At 30.1% G+C, this 19,978-nt stretch overlaps 2 protein-coding genes across 2 annotated transcripts; both read right to left on the bottom strand.

Moving 5' to 3' along the window:
• Positions 1-9,026: 9,026 nt before the first annotated feature.
• LOC109338533 (VQ motif-containing protein 4-like) lies at positions 9,027-10,451 on the bottom strand. Its single transcript, XM_019575797.1, has 2 exons — positions 9,516-10,451; positions 9,027-9,055 (listed from the first exon to the last, which is right to left on the bottom strand). Exons 1-2 carry the CDS (start codon positions 10,345-10,347, stop codon positions 9,042-9,044), a joined length of 846 nt encoding a protein of 281 aa, XP_019431342.1. The 5' UTR covers positions 10,348-10,451; the 3' UTR covers positions 9,027-9,041.
• Positions 10,452-19,190: 8,739 nt separating this feature from the next.
• Positions 19,191-19,673, bottom strand: LOC109338534 (uncharacterized mitochondrial protein AtMg00810-like). Its single transcript, XM_019575798.1, has one exon. It carries the CDS (start codon positions 19,671-19,673, stop codon positions 19,191-19,193), a length of 483 nt encoding a protein of 160 aa, XP_019431343.1.
• Positions 19,674-19,978: the final 305 nt, after the last annotated feature.

Raw genomic sequence — 19,978 nt, 5'->3', positions numbered from 1 at the left:
CCCAAGTAAAATTTCTAGAGGACATTGCATTTTGAGAACAGGAGTAGGCAATCTATTAATAAGAAAAGTAGCATGGCAAATAGCATAGCTCCAAAAATATTTTAGGAAGATAAGAATGGAAAAGTAAAGATCTAGCAACATTTAAGATTATATCTATGCTTTCTCTCCATGATAGAATTTTGTTGTGGCGTTTCAACACAAGATGTTTGATGAAGTATGCCATGAGTATTATAGAAACTAGGCATGAGAAACTCTATACCATTATCAGTCCTAATGATCTTTATTTTCTTATCATACTGAACAACAACAAATTTAACAAAGTTCTCAATAAGGTTTCTAGTTTTAGCCTTAGAGCTCATCAAGAATAGCCATGTGTGCCTAGTAAAATCGTCATCAATGGTCAAAACATATTTGTGCCCATGGATAGATGGAACACTCAGAGGTCCCCATATGTCCATATGGACAAGTTCAAAGGCATGGTTAGTTTTAAAACTTCCTTCAGGAAAGGGCAATTGAGATTGTTTTGCCAAATGACAAAAGTCACAAATCTTAGTAGAGTCGAAAGTAATACAAGAGTCATAAGTGTGCATATGTGAAAGTATAGCAGGGGAGGGGTGGCCTAATCTAAAATGTCATAGATCAAAGCAAGGTACAATGTGATCAAATATGCTATTAACAACATGTAAATCAATATCTGCAGACCTAATATTTCTAGTAAGAATGTAAAGATTGTTAAAAACTTCAACACGTCCAATCATCTTCAAGGAAGTCATATCATGAATGAAAAAAGAAGCCTTGCCAAAGATTAGTTTACATTGAAGAGAACATGCAAGTCTATGTTTAGAAATTAAGTTGTATTTGAAACAGGGCATGTAAAACACATTATGTAAAGAAAGGGTATTAGATAGTGTAACACTTCCTGAGTATTTAGCAATTAATGTGAAATTATTGGGTAGTCTAATAATTATTGGTTTAATTTCTTGATAGTGAGTGTAGTTGGATAATTTGTTGGTTACATAATCAGTTTCACATGTATTAAGTAACCAAGAATTGTTATCAAAGGATATACCTGATATAGGATGATCACTGTTGTCAATAGACTCAGTTCCTATCTGATTTATGGCATGCTCTGGATCAAAGTTTAGCTTCACTCCTTCATCATGGTTAGTAGTGGATGTGCCTTCTATTTTCATATCACAATGCTGAGTTTCTTGTGTTGCCAGGTTGTTAACAAAACCACTACCTTGTCTTGGCTTAAATTTGAAGTTGGGTGGAAATCCATGTTTGAAGTAGCAACTGTCCACGTCGTGTCTTTCTCTTCCACAGAAGGTGCAAACCTTATTATTGTTAGTTCCACCATATTTCTATTTGAATTATTTGTCCCTCCAGAGTTTGTTGATCTTCTATAGGTAGATTCAGGGATGCCTCTGTTTATGGTCTTGGTTGGCTGCATCTTCCAATTTGGTTTGGAATTGATGTTGTTGATTATAGCCTTGCTCTCAGTGCTCAAAACAAATCCTTCAAGTTGTATTTCTTGTTGGACGACAAGGCCAAATACTTTGTTGATTGTAGGAAGAGGTTCCATGAGTAATATTTGGGATCTCATAGTGCTATATTGGTCATTAAGACCCTTCAAGAAGCAAATAACATATTATGTTTCCCTATGTTTCTTAAAGGTTCTTAAGAAATCACATGTGCACTTATTATTGCATATACATATGGGAAGAGATATCAAGGATTCAAGCTCTTCCCAAAGCGTTTTAACATCACTAAAGAAATCATAAATATTTTTGTCACCTTGTCTTAGAGAATAAATCTCTTGAAGAACATCAGATGTTCTAAAATAGTCTCCTTTGGAGAACCTTTCTCTAAGGTCCTCCCACAATTCCTGCGCATTGTCAATATAAACTATGCTTTTTGAAATGTGAGGAAAGGAATCTAGTGATCCAAGAAATTACCATATTGTTGCATTTATCCCAAGTGTCATAGTTAGGATCATTCTGATTTGACATGCTTATCGAGCCATTGATGAATATGAATTTGTTTTTGGATTTCAGTGCTCTTCTCATAGATCTATACTATGAATCATAGTCGTTCCCATCTAGAGGAGGTGAAACTAAGATGGCCCCTGGATTTTCTCCTGGGTGAAGGTAGTAAGGACTTGTAGGAATCAATGATGGATGTGCTTCTTGATGCATCTTAGCGGATTCTATGCTTTCCACGACAATTTGTTTATGGCAGAATTTTGAAACAAGAAAATCAAGGCAATTGAAGAATGAATTGCAGGAGAGCTCTCAATATGAGAGCTATGATACCATATTGGAAAAGTAATACATATAAGATTGGAGAAGTGTGAGAATATTTCGTTATTTTATTTATGAGAGAAATGATGAATTTATACAAGTGTTGGCATGTTGCTTGTAACTGAAGCAACCGAATAAAATACCAAAAGGAATTTAAACTAACTTAACTAAAATAACAGATTTGTTAATAAGCACATGTCAAAATAAAGTGCTCTACTACAATCCATTCTTCTAGAATAAAACATATGGCTGCCCAAGGAGAGGAGAAGTCCTTGGTGTGCCAATCTGATTTTGTTGATGCGCCATGCGCCAAGTCTGATGCACCATGACTAATGCAGATTGGTGCGCCAATCTCTGGCCCAGCTGATGCACCATTCCTGACCCACCTTGGTGCGCCAAGTCGCCTTGCTGCTGATGCGCTAAGCCTGATCCACCTTGGTGCGCCAAGTCGCCTTGCTACTGATGCGCCATTCCTGACCCATCTTTGGGATACATTTTGCGAAAAGAATAGTGTTCTACGTTATTTCATAAGTGTATTCAATATTTATTAAGTGTTCAAAACATTAGTACCAAACGAACAGCAAAAGCAAAAACAATCCTTTTGTTAATAGGTCAAATTGCAGGAAAGTGAGAACTCAGACATAAAAATTAAAATTAAAATGTAAGTAGGAGCGAGTTGATGAAAACTGATGCACGTGAAATACTGGTATTTTGTCTTTTAGCCAAGCAAATGCAATGTCAAAGGTTGCGGCTCCTTACACAGCACAATTTAGTATACCACAAAGGGTAAATTAGGAATCCCAAAATTGAAATTTCAGAGTAAAATGAAATTATACATAAATCAAAAGTGAAGAAGTGGATAACCTATATAATTTATTCTTCTTATACAGAATACACAACTTAATATGCATACGTCAAAATCAAACTACACATTTGATATGAATTTATTTATGAAGAAAAACTTTAATCTGACCAACACCATTTTCTAATTAATATTTTGCAAGGTATAGGGAGAAAAAGAAAAAAAGTTTACCAGTTCTAGCATTCATCCTTCATCAAGTTTTTTTTTTGTCCCTTTCCTTAAAGACTAACCAAGTAGGCTACTAGTTTTCAAAGTCATCGTCATCATGAATCCTATCTAAAATTGCGTTGTACCTTTCTACACTATGGACTATGGTTGGCAACTTGGTCCAATGCGGTTGTCCTCTTGAGTTTAAAGTACGGACCAATCTTATGTTACATTATTCATTTTTATTGGTCAATAGGAATATAACTTTTGTTTTATTGCCATCAAATTCAAAACTATATTAATTATTAAGCATAAGCATCACGGTCCTCGTTTTTAAAGGAAATTATTATATTTATCAAGTCCACTTCTCCTTTTTAAATAGAGAAAATAAAAATAGAGTAGGACCTATAAAATTTATTTCCCACTCATGTGAAGAGAAAATGGGAGAGAAATTGGTTATGATTTGATGTCTTCAATTGTATTCTAAATTATATTTTGTACCAATGATATTGAAGTAAAAATATAAAAGAAATGAATATTTAACTTTTTAATTGACATGACATATTTTTATTGATTTGTGACATAGTTTTGGATACAATTTGGGACATAAATCCTTGTCCCAGGAAAAATCACTCCTTTTTTATACAACTAAACAATACTAAAATTCATTTTATTTTTCAATTTTTTTCTCTCACACACATATTTGGTTCTTCTTACTTTCTTCTATTCAACGAAAATGATGACATATATTCTTATTTGGGTCACACATTATTTTATAATTTATTACAACTCCCATGAAATAAGAATAACATATATTTTCTATTTTTCTCACAACGACAAAGATCATTCTTATTTCGGTCCCATAAAATTTATCTTTTTCCCACAATATCTACATCTCTTCTCACTTTATCTTGGCTAAGAACAACAAAATTTTGTTCTTATTTAAGAACAAAAAACAAAAAATAAAAATAATATAGTAGAAAACAGAGTAAAAATATTCTTATTTCATTAAAAACAACCTTATAAACAACTATTGTGATTGTTATTAATTTGCATGTAAATGATAGTGGAAATCAATGTCTCATGAGATAAAGAGTGGCAAAGGGTAAAGTAAGCAAATTCCCGAGTTTAGGGCTCTGATTTTTTTTAAATACGTCCAAATATTTTACTAAATGCTAATGTAGTAATATTCCCTCGTGATTGAAAATAAATATCCTCCACTAACAAGCACATAAATTAGTTAGAAGTTGTTTTAGCTTAATTCGATTTCTCAACTTTGACATATTGAGAATATAATTGCATTTGAAAGTTTTACGGCTTATAATAATCATATGCGATTGAAGTAGGATTATCTCTATCTAGTTGAGCATAAGCATGGTTAGATGAGATATAGAGAACACATAACATATGGGAGATTATCCACTTAATCTAGGATTAAGTTAAGAAAACATACTCTACAATTTTAGTTATCCATTTTATAAAAATATAATGATTTACGTGATTTGAATTAGTCAATAAATCTGTACTATTAAATTTTCATAAAATAAATGACTAAGATATTTTTTTTTTAAGTTACTCATAAAATAATTGGACCACTCATTTAATATTATAAATATTGAGAAGACACCAAAATAAATTGTTAAACATTGAGGCTTGTAACTCTTTCCAAATCAACGTTAATGCTGACAACCTTATATTTTGTTTTGACATTCCAATGAAAATAAATTATTCTCTTTCAACCTATAATTTAAACATTCCATATGTTGCACATCTTTTATTTCTATTCTCTTGTTCTAAGAAAATTATTATCTTATCATGTAGGAAGATATTATTTTTAGAATTAGGAAATTGACATAGAGAAGAATAAATATTTTAATCAAAAAGTGAAGAAAATAGTACTGTATTTATCTTTCTAAAAAATATATAGCACATTAACCACCATAAATAACTAAACAAAGATGGGCTAACAGAAAAACAAAATTCAAAGATATACACATTAAGCATAGGATCTATTGTACTATATAAGTGTGTCACTTTATGTATCATTGATTGTGATTGATTAAAAAAATATATTTAAATTAAAATTTTAATAATTAAATATTTTTCTACCAATTACAAGTAATTATATATGAAGTGATATATTTTTCTGGGACAGAAAATGTCTTCCGATCAAGCATATGCATGAGTACTTGTGGCCTGTGGCTCCTACGAATTTAACGGCATCAAAGATATAGTCAAATATGGAACACTTGAATTTTCTTCGTCATAAAAAAGATCTATAGGTTTTGAAAGGTTATTATCAACTAATGCTTCAAATAAAACATGCCACATGTGATTTGCTGTTGTATATCTTTTCCAAAAATGATAGAGAAAGGGAGATTATAGAAGCTGGCCTTGATAATAGGCTAGCAAAACGCCACAAAGAATTCAGAGCGTTGCACATGTTAAGTTTCAAATTCCCATTAAATGCATCACCAACCAAGAGTTGCAAAGTCCACAAAAATAGTAGAAAACCACACAAACAAACAAATGAACCAACAAAGCATACAACAAATACATAGTTACGTGCTACTTTAAGGCTTCACTAGATCATTGAATAATGTATTAGGTCCAATGTTGATTATTGGTAGTGACATTTGTTAAAAATAATAATCACACACTCCAAACGAAATTAGTTCGTTATTTTTCCAGCGAGGGGACCCTAGGTTATATAAAAACAAACACAAAGACGACATCTCAATATCATGTTTAATTTTCTGGCTTTCCCATTTCCATCACTACATCTCACATTTTCTTTCCTTTCATCATCACAAGTCCCACCAATTCCTCGCCCTTCCTTCCTCTCACTTTCTCATGTCCACATTCAAGCAGTTGTGGTCTTCTTAAAGTCAAAAGGGTGATAAAAATACCGAATTAGAGAAAGAGGATATATTTGTTAGATTTTTTCAATAATGGGGCCTAAGCCCAAAAGCACATAGTAGGAGGGGATAGAGACTCTCATCACATTCAATAACAAAATTTGTACTAACTCTACCATATTGTTTGCGAAGAAATCAACTCATTTATTAAGCCATCATTAACTGGTTAATAAGATAGTTAACTAATTTATTTGACAAAATATATACTTACGTTAAATTTTGACAGTTGAGCTTGCTTTAATAAGCAGGTTTATATGCTAATATATGATAATCTACTTGAGACAGCTTAAATAGGAACTTATGTCATTTTATATCCACCATTTAACATATTATTAAAAATTCTAATTCAATCCATTAATTTATCAGTTTTCCCTTTCTACCATATAAACCTTAAAGTATTTTATCCGTTAGTTGGGTAGCTATCATATTCTCATCACCATAGTTCACATATTATACTTTATTGTTCACTCGAGCAATGTTTTTAGGATAAACCAGCAGAGTGTCTTATTTTTGAGTCGACGTCCTTTCCATGAAGAAAGTGCAGAAAAAATAAGATGAAAATATAATATAATGTAACACTTTACTCCTTAAACATAATGTGATACAGTTTTACCTTTTAAGTATAAAAGGGAAAGCAAGAACTTACCTCTCCCATACATTCTTTTTCCTTATTTTCATAATATTGTCTTTAACTAGTCATAAAATGCAATAAGGGGTTGGATTTCTTTCTACCCAAAAAACCAACTAAATTTTTAGTCATTTTTTAGGAGGTGCCTTTTATTTGTATAATTTTTTAGAAGTTCCCTTTTAGTCATCTTTTAGAAGGTCCCTTTTATTTGCATTATGGTTTTCACCATCCCTCTATTTGGCAACCAAAATTGTCATTCGCCACCATCCTCAACCTTTGTCCTTCACCACATGAACCACCCCTCAATTCGTCAAACCATCATGCATCACTCTTCAATGAAAAACTATATAGGTGCTTTTATTACACAAGATTGGCATCAATTCAAACTCCTCCTAATTGTCCTTAACTCAACCCCTCAATTGTCTCACTACGAATTCTTTTTAATTTTTAATAACTTAAAAGTGGGGATTTCATAAAGAATTATAACTATTCAAACTCAATTTTTTACAATACTGTGAAATGAGGAATGTGGATATACAACTACAAGCAATCCAATGAAATTAGTATATCTCCATTTATCATTTTTGGATATATATATATATATAATACAACATTCAAGCCAGAAATCTTCTCTGGTCATGTTTATTGATTTGATAAATCATATTATTTTACAAAGAATTGATATTTAAATAATATATTTTGTTTCGTTTATTATTTTTTTGGTTATCTCTTATTTTAATAATTGAATTAACCTCGTTTGATTTATTCTCATCACTAGCGTTTCTAATGGTCTCTTTGATATATGATTAAACCACTAAAACACAATTATATAATAGCAGTTACTTAATTTTTTTCCTAATGTATTCATTTCTAATCAATCTTGTTTAGTGTGTTCACTTATCCAACACAGCAATAGTCAATTCTCATCTCTAGCTACCACATAAAGTTCATCCTCTTGTTGTAATTTTATTATCCAATTTTTAAGAAATGTGAGCATTTCTAGTAGTGAACCTTTCGATACTAAAATGTGAGGGAAGAATAAATTTATAAATTTTAAATTTATTTAAATCAAAAGTAATGAAATATGTAGGCCATCAATTTTTTTCGATACTAAAATGTGAGGGAAGAATAAATTTATAAATTTTAAATTTATTTAAATCAAAAGTAATGAAATATGTAGGCCATCAATTTTTTGTAGCATGTGTTAGAATTTGATCTAAATACTAGACTCTTCACTATTGAAGAGGATTCAACCTAATAGTCTCATATAAAATTATAGGTCCTATAATTATATTATAAAACTCCCCTTAACTTAAGTGGCACATTTCTATCAAATATGGTACATGAAATACTTTGTGATTTTGCTTCATAAGTATATGCCTCATAAGCATGTTGGTCCCCATGTAGTCCTATACAATAGGAAGATCTTTTCATACCCTATATTTTATTCACATGTTAGTCTTGACCTCATCATACACATATGATAGATTGTTCAAATGTATGCAATTTGGAAAACTTTCTTCTGTAGAGCATTTTGCACTAGTCTATAAGCAAATTATCATAATATATATAATCCAATACTTTAATGTTCAAATCATCTTTATAATTATAATGTAACATTGGATCAAAATGATATGATAATAACATCAAATCGAACTTTAATATATTAGATATAAAATTATTTTTTTAATTACAAAAAATTATGATAATAAAAAACATAACCTATACCTAAAACAGTTGATGAAATAAGTTTGGTGTAAAATCGTCCAAGGAAACCCATATTCTGGGTCTACCTTGTGGTTTCTGGTGTTAGCCTTTGGTACTAGATTCACACAAGCACATAGAATGCCTAGCTGTACGCACCTCTTCTCTTGGCTTATTCTCCCCTCACTCTCATATAGACAACAAATTGGTCAAGATTCCTTCCCCATTCTTCTACTCCTTCTTTGACAGCTATACCAGAAAACAACACTTCTTTTCCCCCCTCATATAACACTTTCTTCTTCCCTCCCATACCATCTCTGCAAATACTGCACTTTGGTATAACATTGATTACTATAATTAATTGTATTAATTATGAATGCCCTCAAGTTGAGGCAAGAGATAAAAATTCAAATTTACTAGCATTTATGAATGGATTCGACAGTGTAGCAAATGAGAGTAAAGTCCAGTTAAATTCATAGCTACGCTGCAGGAACTGCATTAAAAGAACATGGGTCAGAAGAAGCTAAAATTTATGGTAGAAGCTTTTTCTCATTAAATTCCCTTTCATTCCAACACCCTGCTCAGCTTGGAATTGCTCTTCATAATTTAGTAATTTAATAGTGCAACATAGTTTAATTAAGATAGAATTTTGGAATCAAACTTGCCTTTTTCCACAAGCTCAATAATTTGACAACAATAAATGAGTCAAATTTAAACTCAAACATCTCCCATAATTAACATTTCAACAACCGAAAAGAGAAAGAAACAGAGGCAAACAAAGGAAGAGGGGGTAATTGAAACAAGATTCTTTCATTCCTCCCTGAAATTCATAGCTCATTACAAATTTATCTCTTCACCTCACAAATCCCATCTTGTATAATTATTAATAGATAATTAAATCTTATTAAAAGCAAAAAATAATAATCAAGACGATGTTGAAGAAGCAGCACCACCTTCAACTACTTCAGCTCTTGGAGAAGTTGTAGGGAATAGAGGGAGCAAGCGCGGTGGTTCAGTTCCTCTAGGAGTTGTTGAAGGAGAAGGGTGCAAGAAAAACCTTTTCTCTTTGATAGCTTTCTCTTCAGCCACAGCCATAGGATCCAAATCCAAATAAGAACACTTATTTCCAACATTAGGGTACAAAGCATACCCGGTAGAAGGAGAAGTTCCCGATCGGATAAACGGGTCGGGTATGAGAGGAGTAACTGGACTAAGAACTAGAGAAGGAAAGTCCAAAGTACTAGGTGACAGAGCCACCTCATGATTATTCGAAACTAACCCTGAAGCAGGAGAAGGGTAAGGGTAAGAATAAGGTTTCGGAAACGATGGAACCAAAGGGTTGATGTTGAAGTTGTTGTTTCTACGCTGATACAGCTTGTAACCTGATTGATGCGGTTGTTGTTGCATGGTTTTCATCGGTGGAATCATGTGGTGGTGGTTGTTGGAGAGTCCCACGTTGTTTTTGGAGGTGGTGATGATTGGTGGAGTCATAATTGCGGAGGCTTGTTTCGCAGTATCCGAGGATCCGGTGAGCATTTGAACAACTTGTTTGAACGAGGATGAGTCAGCTTGGACAAACGTTGTAGGGTAGGTGGCACTGGATTCCGATCTATGCATAGATTTTGGTGTTGTTGGTGACAAAGGTGGTAGTTGTTGAGTGTGGTGAATGACTCCATTGTTGTTGTTGTTGCTGCTACAGCTACTATTGGGGCTTGGAATGTTGTGAGTAGAAAAAGGGAGAAGGTTATGGTTTTCAGGGTTTCTTCTTGAGGATGGGGAATCCATTGGTGAATGGTAGAAAGAGGAGGAGTGAGGAGGGATAGTTGATGAGATAGGACTTTGATACTTTGCTTTTGTGGACCCTTTCAATGTGTTGAAAATTGAGAATGATCCCTACGCGATTTATAGGCAGTGCAGTACATCAAAACAATCATGTAATTTTGGTTGAGTTTAATATCTTTATATAATTATTTTAATTTTTTTTTATCTATCATCAAATTTCCATTTACATTACTTATTATTTTTATTTAAAAATTAATTATAGTATATAATGAATAATGGATGCATAGAGTAAAAAAATATTTATATTGTGAATTCATATATATTAAACTCATATTTATTTACTTACCCATACCCATATTGTACATAGAAAAACAAAATATATATATTAATGTACCAGTTTTTTACAATATTAATCATCACATGTACTCGTTTTATATTTTTTTATATTACTAACCTAATATTCATCCTTTATAGGTTATATATTATCAATTTTTAAATATAATCGTATATATGAGTGATATATAATGAGACTGTTTAAAAACTTTATGATAACTATTGCATAATTATTAAACTCTAGTGTATATGAGCCATATACATGTTTTAAAATCATAATACATTAAATATTTTATTTAATTGATTAATGAGGAGTTTCTAGGGACTTTTTTTCTTTGGAATAAAACTATTAAATGTTTTAATGATGTATTTTGTACACAAAAATCAATAATATTAATCAGATTTGCTAATATATATTAAAAATTGTAATAGATGATTTATTAGCATGCGAAATCTAAATCTTCTTTCTAGAAGGTTAATAGTGACTTCTCCATGTGACCTAGTTTTATATAATAGCTGTGTATGATTATGAAACTTAATTCAATTCATTTTATTTTGATGATTTTTTTAATTCTCTAATTTTCCAATTTGTACAATGTTAGTCTCTTTATCCATCTTCTATTAGTTAAGTCACACAATGTGCTTATACTACCTAGCACTCAAATGACGGGTAGCTCATGATATGACATATAATAATGCTGAGTAATGTTAATATATATGGTGTTTATCTTTTAGCTGATATTTGTTAGGTTATCTTTTAGCTGATATTTTTTAGGAATAATGAGTTTATTGAAGTATAAAGTTTCACATGAGAAAATAAATAAAAGAGTTTATAGGTAAAAATGTTTATGAAATCATTGTGATATGATTTTGTTTCGAGACATGATGTCTCACTTGTAACTCTCAATTCTTCTCATGTCATGATAATAATGGAACTTCTGATGGTTGGAGATTCCTCGACCGCAGTCGAATTCAACAATTGATATCAGAGTAGATGGTTCGACTGAGACATGATAAAATTAAGATGAAAGCAAATCGGTAAATGTGTGGTACCCACACTTCTGAGGAATCTGGTGGTTGTGTTTTTTGTATGAAATCTCACATTGGATATTAACTAGTGGATGAGGGAAAAGGTTTATAAGAAAGAAAAGCTCGTAGAATTGATGCTAAGGTTTTGGTTCAAGACGATGTGTTTCACTTATGACTCTCCACTGTTTCTAGGTCCCATTAACAATAGAACTTCCATGTTATTGGAGGCTCCCCAATTGCAGTTGGTCCAACAAAGACATTCACCAACTTATCATTATTACTATAATTTAATATTATATTAGATTTATTAGGTTAATAATTAACATATTATGTTAACACATACTTGCATATCCAACCACAATTATATTTTGTTAGCTTCATAAGCAATTTTTGCTACTTAATAGCCAAAAAAAATTTTGGCACTTAAATGGAGGAAGGGACTAGTAGCAAACAAATTGAAAATTGTAAGACTAGAAGTCATGATAATAAGATACAAGTGGCTAAAATTACACAATCTTAAATGATGATGGACCAAAATTACATTATCCAAGCCATGATTTTTTATCTTTAACAATGGAATGTAGATAGGTAGCAATAAAATAGGTTGCAATTAATTCATAAAGATATATAATCCCCATCTTTTATGATTGTCTATTTTATTTCCCATTTTATTTTAATGACTTTTAGGCTTTGTTTGAGAGTTATGAGGGAAATATAAGAAAAATGATCAAAGAGTTAGGAAGTGAAGAAAAGGAAGAGAAATGAAAAGAAATATTCTCCATTTTGGAAGTATGAAATTTAGATGAAAGAGAGTAAAGTAATAATAATGTAAGAATATTTTTTTTATTTTTCCTTTAAAAATGTAGTTAACAATTAGAAATGAACAATAATATATAATTATATAATATTACTACAAACATTTAGTTATTTTGATATTTTATCTCCAAAAAACCTTTAAATTGGGGGAACTTTAAAAATAAACACATGAAAGATTTTGGAGGGTTTGAGAAACTCTTCAAAACCTTCCATTATCCTTCATTCAACTCCCAAATAAGGAGAAAATTTTTCAAAATCATCTCTTTCTTTCCCCTCCAAAACCACACTCCCAAACAAATTCTTATTCCTCTATATTTTCATTTTGTGTAAAGTTAGTTCAAACCTTCATCTTCTATAGTTAAGTCGCAAAACTTGTTTACATGGCTAACAAATTTCTACTTGGCATTCAAATGACGTATTATGACAGGTTGTGCTAGACATATATTAGCATTGAGTGCTAACTTGTGCACCGTTTAATCTTTCCTCTATTATTGTTAAGATGAAACTCGTCAACCTATTATTATCGCTACTATATTAGTTTCACTATTTAATCGTTGACAAAATATGTTAGCATAACACTTGAATGTCCAAAGTCCAGTGATAGCAAGTTAGCTTCATATAATACACTTGTTGAAAAGTTGCAAAGTATGTCATCAAAATAAAATGGAAGGTCTAAAGTTGTACAATCATCAAAGATGAGTGGCAAAATTTAAGCTGTGATAAATTTTCATCTTTAATGAGTGTATATAGCTAGGTAGCAATGATAAAATTTCCTTAGTGGAAAGGATAGGTGACATTACTAGCCCTAGATATATGACGGATGAGTAATTAAATTGTCACTGAGAAATCACTATCTTGTCTATAAGAAAATCATCTTATATTTTATTACATAATTTTATTTAGTTGTTTTTGTAGCTAAAAATAATACTTTTGTAGTAGTAAACTATAATAGTTAAGATAACATGAATAACTCAATTAAACAAATAACATATATTTACTATGTCAATTTTGTCAAATTTGCATTTAATTTGGAGATGATTGATAGTTTTTTAAACATAAATGACTAATGATATCAACAAAAAATTATTGACATTAACATTTCAAGTTAATTTTCTATGGCTCATTAAATTCCATAAGGTAGAATTTTTGCACAAAAAAATATATGTTATCAATATTACTACAAAGGTGTGTTGGCAAGGCATGAAGTGATTAGAGTGACTTGCTATCATTAAGATTATTAAATAGTGATTGCTGAAAAAAATTAGTTATATTCGGTTTCAAAAAAAATCATTAAACCAATATTTAAGACCAAGTATGAGATAAGTCTTATCCAATCATACTTACTCTTTATGTGAAGTGTGAAAACCAACCTCACCCACTTGCAAAATAGAGAGAGACTTGACCAGAAAGCTCTTCCCACCTAACTTTCGAATTTTAGGGCATTGGAGTTTTTCAAATCAAGATGGTATTACAAGAATATTCTCGATATCAAATTCTGCCACTACAACTTATTATTGTTAAATTAATGAATCTATATATTGTGTCTGTCATGCTCCGATTTTCAGCTGCACGATTTTGTTTAGAGTCGCCACTACATTTTATAGTTAAAAATGTAGAAAAATCTTTTAAGCCCAATTACCTTGGGCTTTTGGATTTTCGATATCCAGGTTCGGGAGTTGGCTACGAGGTATGAAAGATATTAGCATCCTACCCGCCCGCCTTCAACGGTACCTTTCATTAAAATATATGGCTTTATTATTATTATTATTATTATTATTATTTTATTAAATTATCTGATTAAGTAATCAATTATTATGAAGAAAAAATTTATTTATTTTTATTATTGTGTCTGACAAGATTGACCCCAATCCTACGTATTCATATTAAGAGAACCAAAGCTTACGTAGTTCTTTAAGTAGAAAAAAGTTTGTTAGTTGAGAGTATTTTAATTAAAGACAATGTATTTTTTAGTAAAAAATATCTATTTTACAAGTTTTGTTTATTATATATAAGAAAAAGTTTTTTTATTTGGTTAATTTTTGTTACTTATTTAAAAAAATGGAACTAAATTGATTTTGAGATTTAATCGATTGAAAAGCAACGGCGTAACGCGACTTTTCGAAGATGATATGAGAAGAAAAAGGTCTCGAGGGCGACCTTATCTCCATATTTGATTAAATCTCAAAATTAATTTATTTTTTGAAAAATGCTCGTTTGTAATGTTTTATTTAAAAAGATACTCAAAAATAATTTTTTATTAGTCATTTAAATTTATTTAAAAAAGAAATTTGTAAGTTATCAAAAAAGTTTGCTTAATAAGTAGATATATAAAAAAAATTTGTTTTGCAAATTTTATCATGCTTAGATACATTTTATTAATTCAAATAACTTTTGTCAATATCTTCTCTTATTTTTTGTCCATTATTTAATAACAATATTATTTGAAGGTTTTTAAACAAGACAAAATAATAAAAACCAATTGCCAAAAAATGATGAAACTGGAACGATCTTGATATTGATTTACTAAAGTAATAATGATTCTTTTTTGTTTATGATGTTTTTTTGTAATTATAAAGTTAGTTTAATAATACCCATTTTATTTAAATTCAATACAGTTTTATATTTTATTTACACAGATTAATGAAATATTTTTTACAGAACTAATGTCAAAGGGATGAAATTACCAATTAATAACGCACCTGGCCACAAAGGAATAAAACAATTTTACACTGTAGAGAGCTGGATCACATGTGGAAAAGCTGGAACAAAATGGGCCACTCGACAGGATATGGTTGGACGGATTCAGCGTGATGGGCAAGCCTTGACACGTGTCAGGAGGTGGCTGGCTAAACAAGAAGGATGCACGAATTTCGGCGTGGATCTACCTGCAACGAATTCCGTGTTCTCACAGGTGGCAGGATTCAGTGTGGCCGGTTGTAGCGAAACTGAGCCACTTTTCGCGTTGTGATTAGCTAGATTGCAAGTCAACTGTGAAGATGCGAAGGTAATCAAATCCGACAGTCGTGGTTTATGGATTGAAAGGTTGCACAACGTGAACTCTACTTACGGTTGCACTGGATGATGACTTATGATAAAATTCTCACAATGACGAATGACACTACTTTTGTGGGTTTTTTCAGTGTCCAATTTTTATGTTCACCATGACATCTATTTATAGTAAACAATAAAGCAACCGACTCCGAATTTTAGGGTGTTTAAATTTTTTGGATAAATCTGATAACATCTCTTTTAACAAACCTGATTTGACCATAGCTAACCATATTATTGTAATAATTTTTTTCTTATTCCCTTTTTTTAAATTCAAATTAGGTTGTCAGATTTGATTATTTAATTTATTTAAATTATTCCAAAAATTTTATAAAATGTGGACAAAAAATAAATTTAATTATTTCCTATCATTAGAAATTTTGAAAAATTAAAATAATTAAATAAAAAAACGATTTTTCTCCCTCTCTCTCTTTTGTTAGAAAAAGAGTATGGGCTTATGGTGACTCATTCCTAATTCAATTTTTTTTTTCTAAAATCATTTTCTTAATTTAATTTAGTTTTGAACATTTGGTCAACCTAACCATTTGGGTTCAGAGACTCTAACAATATTAATTTATCTACTATTATTTTTGATTTTTTTTGTTAATCCAATCACTTAGATTTAGGAACTTCACTTGTTTATTATTTTTGAATTTTTAGTTAACTTAATCATTTAGATTTAGGAATTTGATTTTGTTTATTATTTTTGAATTTTAGTTAACCTAATCTTTTAGATTTATGAACTTGATTTTGTTTTGTTTTGTTATATTTAATTTCTTTAATTTAATAAATCCAAAAATAATTATAAAAAATCATAAAAATAGTTTTATTATTAACACTATGTTTGGTTCTATGGAAAAAAAGAGGAGGAAGGAAAAGTGGTGGAAAATATTATTTTCCACATTTTGGTTCAACACTAAAAATGAGGGGAAGGAAAAATATGCATAGGTCCCACACAATAAGTTTTCCTCCGTATTTTGTGAAGAAAATTAAGAAAGGAGAGAAAAACATCAAAAATTCTAAATTTGTCCTCCACCATGAATGAATTTTAAGAACCACAATCTATGTGAAAACATATACAATTTAGTAAAAAAATTTGTTTATATTCATTTTGATGTGAAATTCGTTAACTTAATTTTATTTTCGTTGCTTCTAAACTAAAAAATAAATAATAATTGTGTATTTACCGGAATGAAAAGAAAAAAATAAACATAATTAATAATAAATAGACAAATAATAAATAAATTAGAAAGACAAAACGCAAAATATATAGAAGTGAGATTGTTGAAAATATAAAAGCGATTGTAAAAAATTAGTTATACTTTACTTAGATACATTGGTGAGAAGAAGATATAAGATGTTAATGATTTTTATTAAATTATATAAACATAAATTATTATATTAAACTTAGTAACTTAAAAATATCAATCAATATTATTAAAAATAAATTATTTAATTATGTAATTTGCAATGTTAAAAAATAGTATTTAAAAATTTGACATATTTTATAATTATGTATTGTCATTTTAAATAAATATTTAGTTATGTAATTTAGTTATATAATGAGAGCACTTATGTCATTTTAAATATATTATGTTTAAATATTCATTTTCTTTCCTACTTTTCTTCCATTTTCAATCATACCGAAAAATAAAATTATCATCTCATTTTCTACTACTTTTCTTTCCTTCCATTTTCTTTTCGTCCACTTTTCTTCCTTAACCAAACAAAGCCTAAAATATCAAAAAATATCAAAATAAATAAAATGAAGTTAGTTTATTATTTTTATTTAAAAAGTTTTTGAGTTTTTTCTGGGCAAATAAAAAATTGGTGTTCAAAGTGTCAATGATCAATATTTTTGTTTATACTATTGGAATAAAAATTATAAGGCTTGAATGAAATTTTCATCCCTTAAATTTCGCTAATGTGCAAAATTAGGGAGCTTTTTGTCCACAAATTTCTAAAATATCAATTTTAGTCTTTCCTCAAGTTGATGGCGAAAATAACAATCATAATTCTAAATCCTCGCATTATAAGAATGTTGTCAGGTGTCAAATTCTCTTCACAACACCTTACTATTATTAAATTAATGAATCTATACCTTTATGTCAATTATTAATATTTTTTATTTCTTCTCTTGGGATAAAATTAGGCTTAAATGAATTTTTCATCCTCAAATTTCGCTCATGTGCGATGTTCATCTCCTACCCTTTATTTGGGAGATTTTTGTCCTCGCACTTTTTCAAATGTGGAAGTTTAGTCGTTCATCAAGTTTTTGTGTGGTAGACTATTTTCATTAGTTTATGGACAAAAACTTAGTAGAAGAACTAGGGTTGCATAATTAAAAATGTTTGAGTGTCAAAATTGTCTAAAAATCAAGCGATATGCTTCAAACAAAAGGCCTTATGAGTCAAAATGCATTTAAACCATTTTCTTATATGAGTCAAAATTCATTTAAACCTTTTTCTTATATGAGTCAAAATAAAAATTTGGAAAACTATTAATGTAGAAACATGGAAAACTGTTAATGTGATCTTAATTTTCCTGCCATGCACATATTTATTTTAAAAAAATCTTAGTACATTAACTTTGTTATTCTCCACTTCAAAAAACTGTTATTCTTTTATTGAAATAATTTTTTAGGTCATTTATTATTTTAATAAAGATATTAACTTTCATAATGTTATATTTGAACTGAAAATCAACAACATTTTCCCCCATGTTTTAGTCATTTTCTTTATTCTTCTTTCCATTGTATCAAAAAAATCTAATAATATTTTAACACAAATATATACGATTCAGTTGATGCATATATGATTAATTAGCAATTTGGGATAAAATCTACCTTTTTATCGTTAACGTCATCCATGTAGTATAGTTTTCAATAATTGTTATTAAAGATAAATAACAACAATAATAATATATATATATATATAGTTATATATAATATATGGTTGGTCTAAAGATTTATGTATACTCATTATATTATTTAAAATCATTGTAAACAGAAGTAGATTTGAGGAAGAAGAGTGTTGCACAATGAACTAAAAAAAGTAATGAAAGAGAGAAGAAATGGAATGTTGCAGAGAAAACTAAAGAGAGAGCAATAGAAAGAAACCGTGTGTTTCACGGTTTTTATCTTATAGAATTGTAAAAATTGAATTGTTACAATCTGAACCTAGCCTTTATTTATAGTTTACAATAGGAATGAATCTAGCCCTATTTGTGGTACACATTAGTTCTAACTAATTCAGTTAGAAGGCAAGGAACATTCTAACAACTAACTATCAATTATACTCAAGTATTATTCTCTAATATTCTCCCTTTAAACTTATGGTGGGATTGTACATCATGAAAGTCAAAAACTCTAAGTTTGTCTCTTAGAAAACTAAATCTTCATGTAAATAAAGGCTTGGTTAAAACATCTGCAGTCTGAAAGTTTGCTAGGATATGCTTGACACACAAAGACTTAGATTGAACCTTGTCACGAACAAAGAATAAGTCCAGCTCGATATGTTTGGTTCTTTGGTGTAGCATAGGATTATGAACAAGGGCCACCGTGCTCAAATTATCACACAACATGAGAGGGGCAGACTAAACTGAAGTTCTTGAGGAAGAGATTACACCCATTGAAACTCTTGAGATATGAGAGCAAGACTCCTATATTCAGCCTCTATGCTTGATCTAGAAATAGTGTTTTGTTTCTTTGACCACCAAGTGATTAAATTATTCCCTATAAAGAGGTAAGCACCTGATGTAGACTTCCTGTCATCACAATCAGAGGCCCAATTTGCATAATAGAAACTAGTGAGAGCAAGAGGAGATTTAGGAGAAACAGGTTGAAGCAGTATGCCATGAGTTTGAGTACCAATCAAGTATCGGAGAATTCTTTTCACAGATGACCAATGTTCTTCTAGAGGTGTGGATAAAAATTGACAAACTTTATTGACAGAATAAGCAATATCTGGTCTTGTGACTGTGGCATATTGAAGAGCACCAACTATGGACTTGTATAGTGTTGGATGCTCAAAGTAATTAGAACCTTCTTTTGTCAGTTTGGTGGTATGAGCCATAGGAGAAGAGATAGACTTGGCAATGCTCATATTAACTTTTTCAAGCAAGTCCCTGACATACTTGGATTGAAAGAGAAACAAGGCTCCATGAAGAAGAGTTTTAACCTATATACTAAGAAAATAATCAAGTGTACCTAACTGCTTAAGAGCAAAGGTAGAGCTGAATTTGTAACACCGCGAATTTTACGATTTCGAATTATCAGATTTTATTAATATTGTTATTAATTATATATTCGAAAATGAATTTCTGGGCAATTTCGGTAAAGAATTAAACGAAACTCTAGTTGAGTTTTAGTCTTGAAATATTATTTCCTATTTTTTGGTAAATTTTGGTA

The sequence above is a fragment of the Lupinus angustifolius genome, unplaced genomic scaffold, assembly GCF_001865875.1.
Source record: "Lupinus angustifolius cultivar Tanjil unplaced genomic scaffold, LupAngTanjil_v1.0 Scaffold_28_44, whole genome shotgun sequence".
Taxonomy (NCBI): Eukaryota; Viridiplantae; Streptophyta; class Magnoliopsida; order Fabales; family Fabaceae; genus Lupinus; species Lupinus angustifolius.
Note: the sequence above shows the minus strand (reverse complement) of the source record. Positions and strands in the feature narration are given on the sequence as shown.

Bases quoted from the DNA above. Each gene is read 5' to 3' on its own strand.
- LOC109338533 (XM_019575797.1), bottom strand. From the start codon at position 10,347: ATGGATTCCCCATCCTCAAGAAGAAACCCTGAAAACCATAACCTTCTC.
- LOC109338534 (XM_019575798.1), bottom strand. From the start codon at position 19,673: ATGAGCATTGCCAAGTCTATCTCTTCTCCTATGGCTCATACCACCAAA.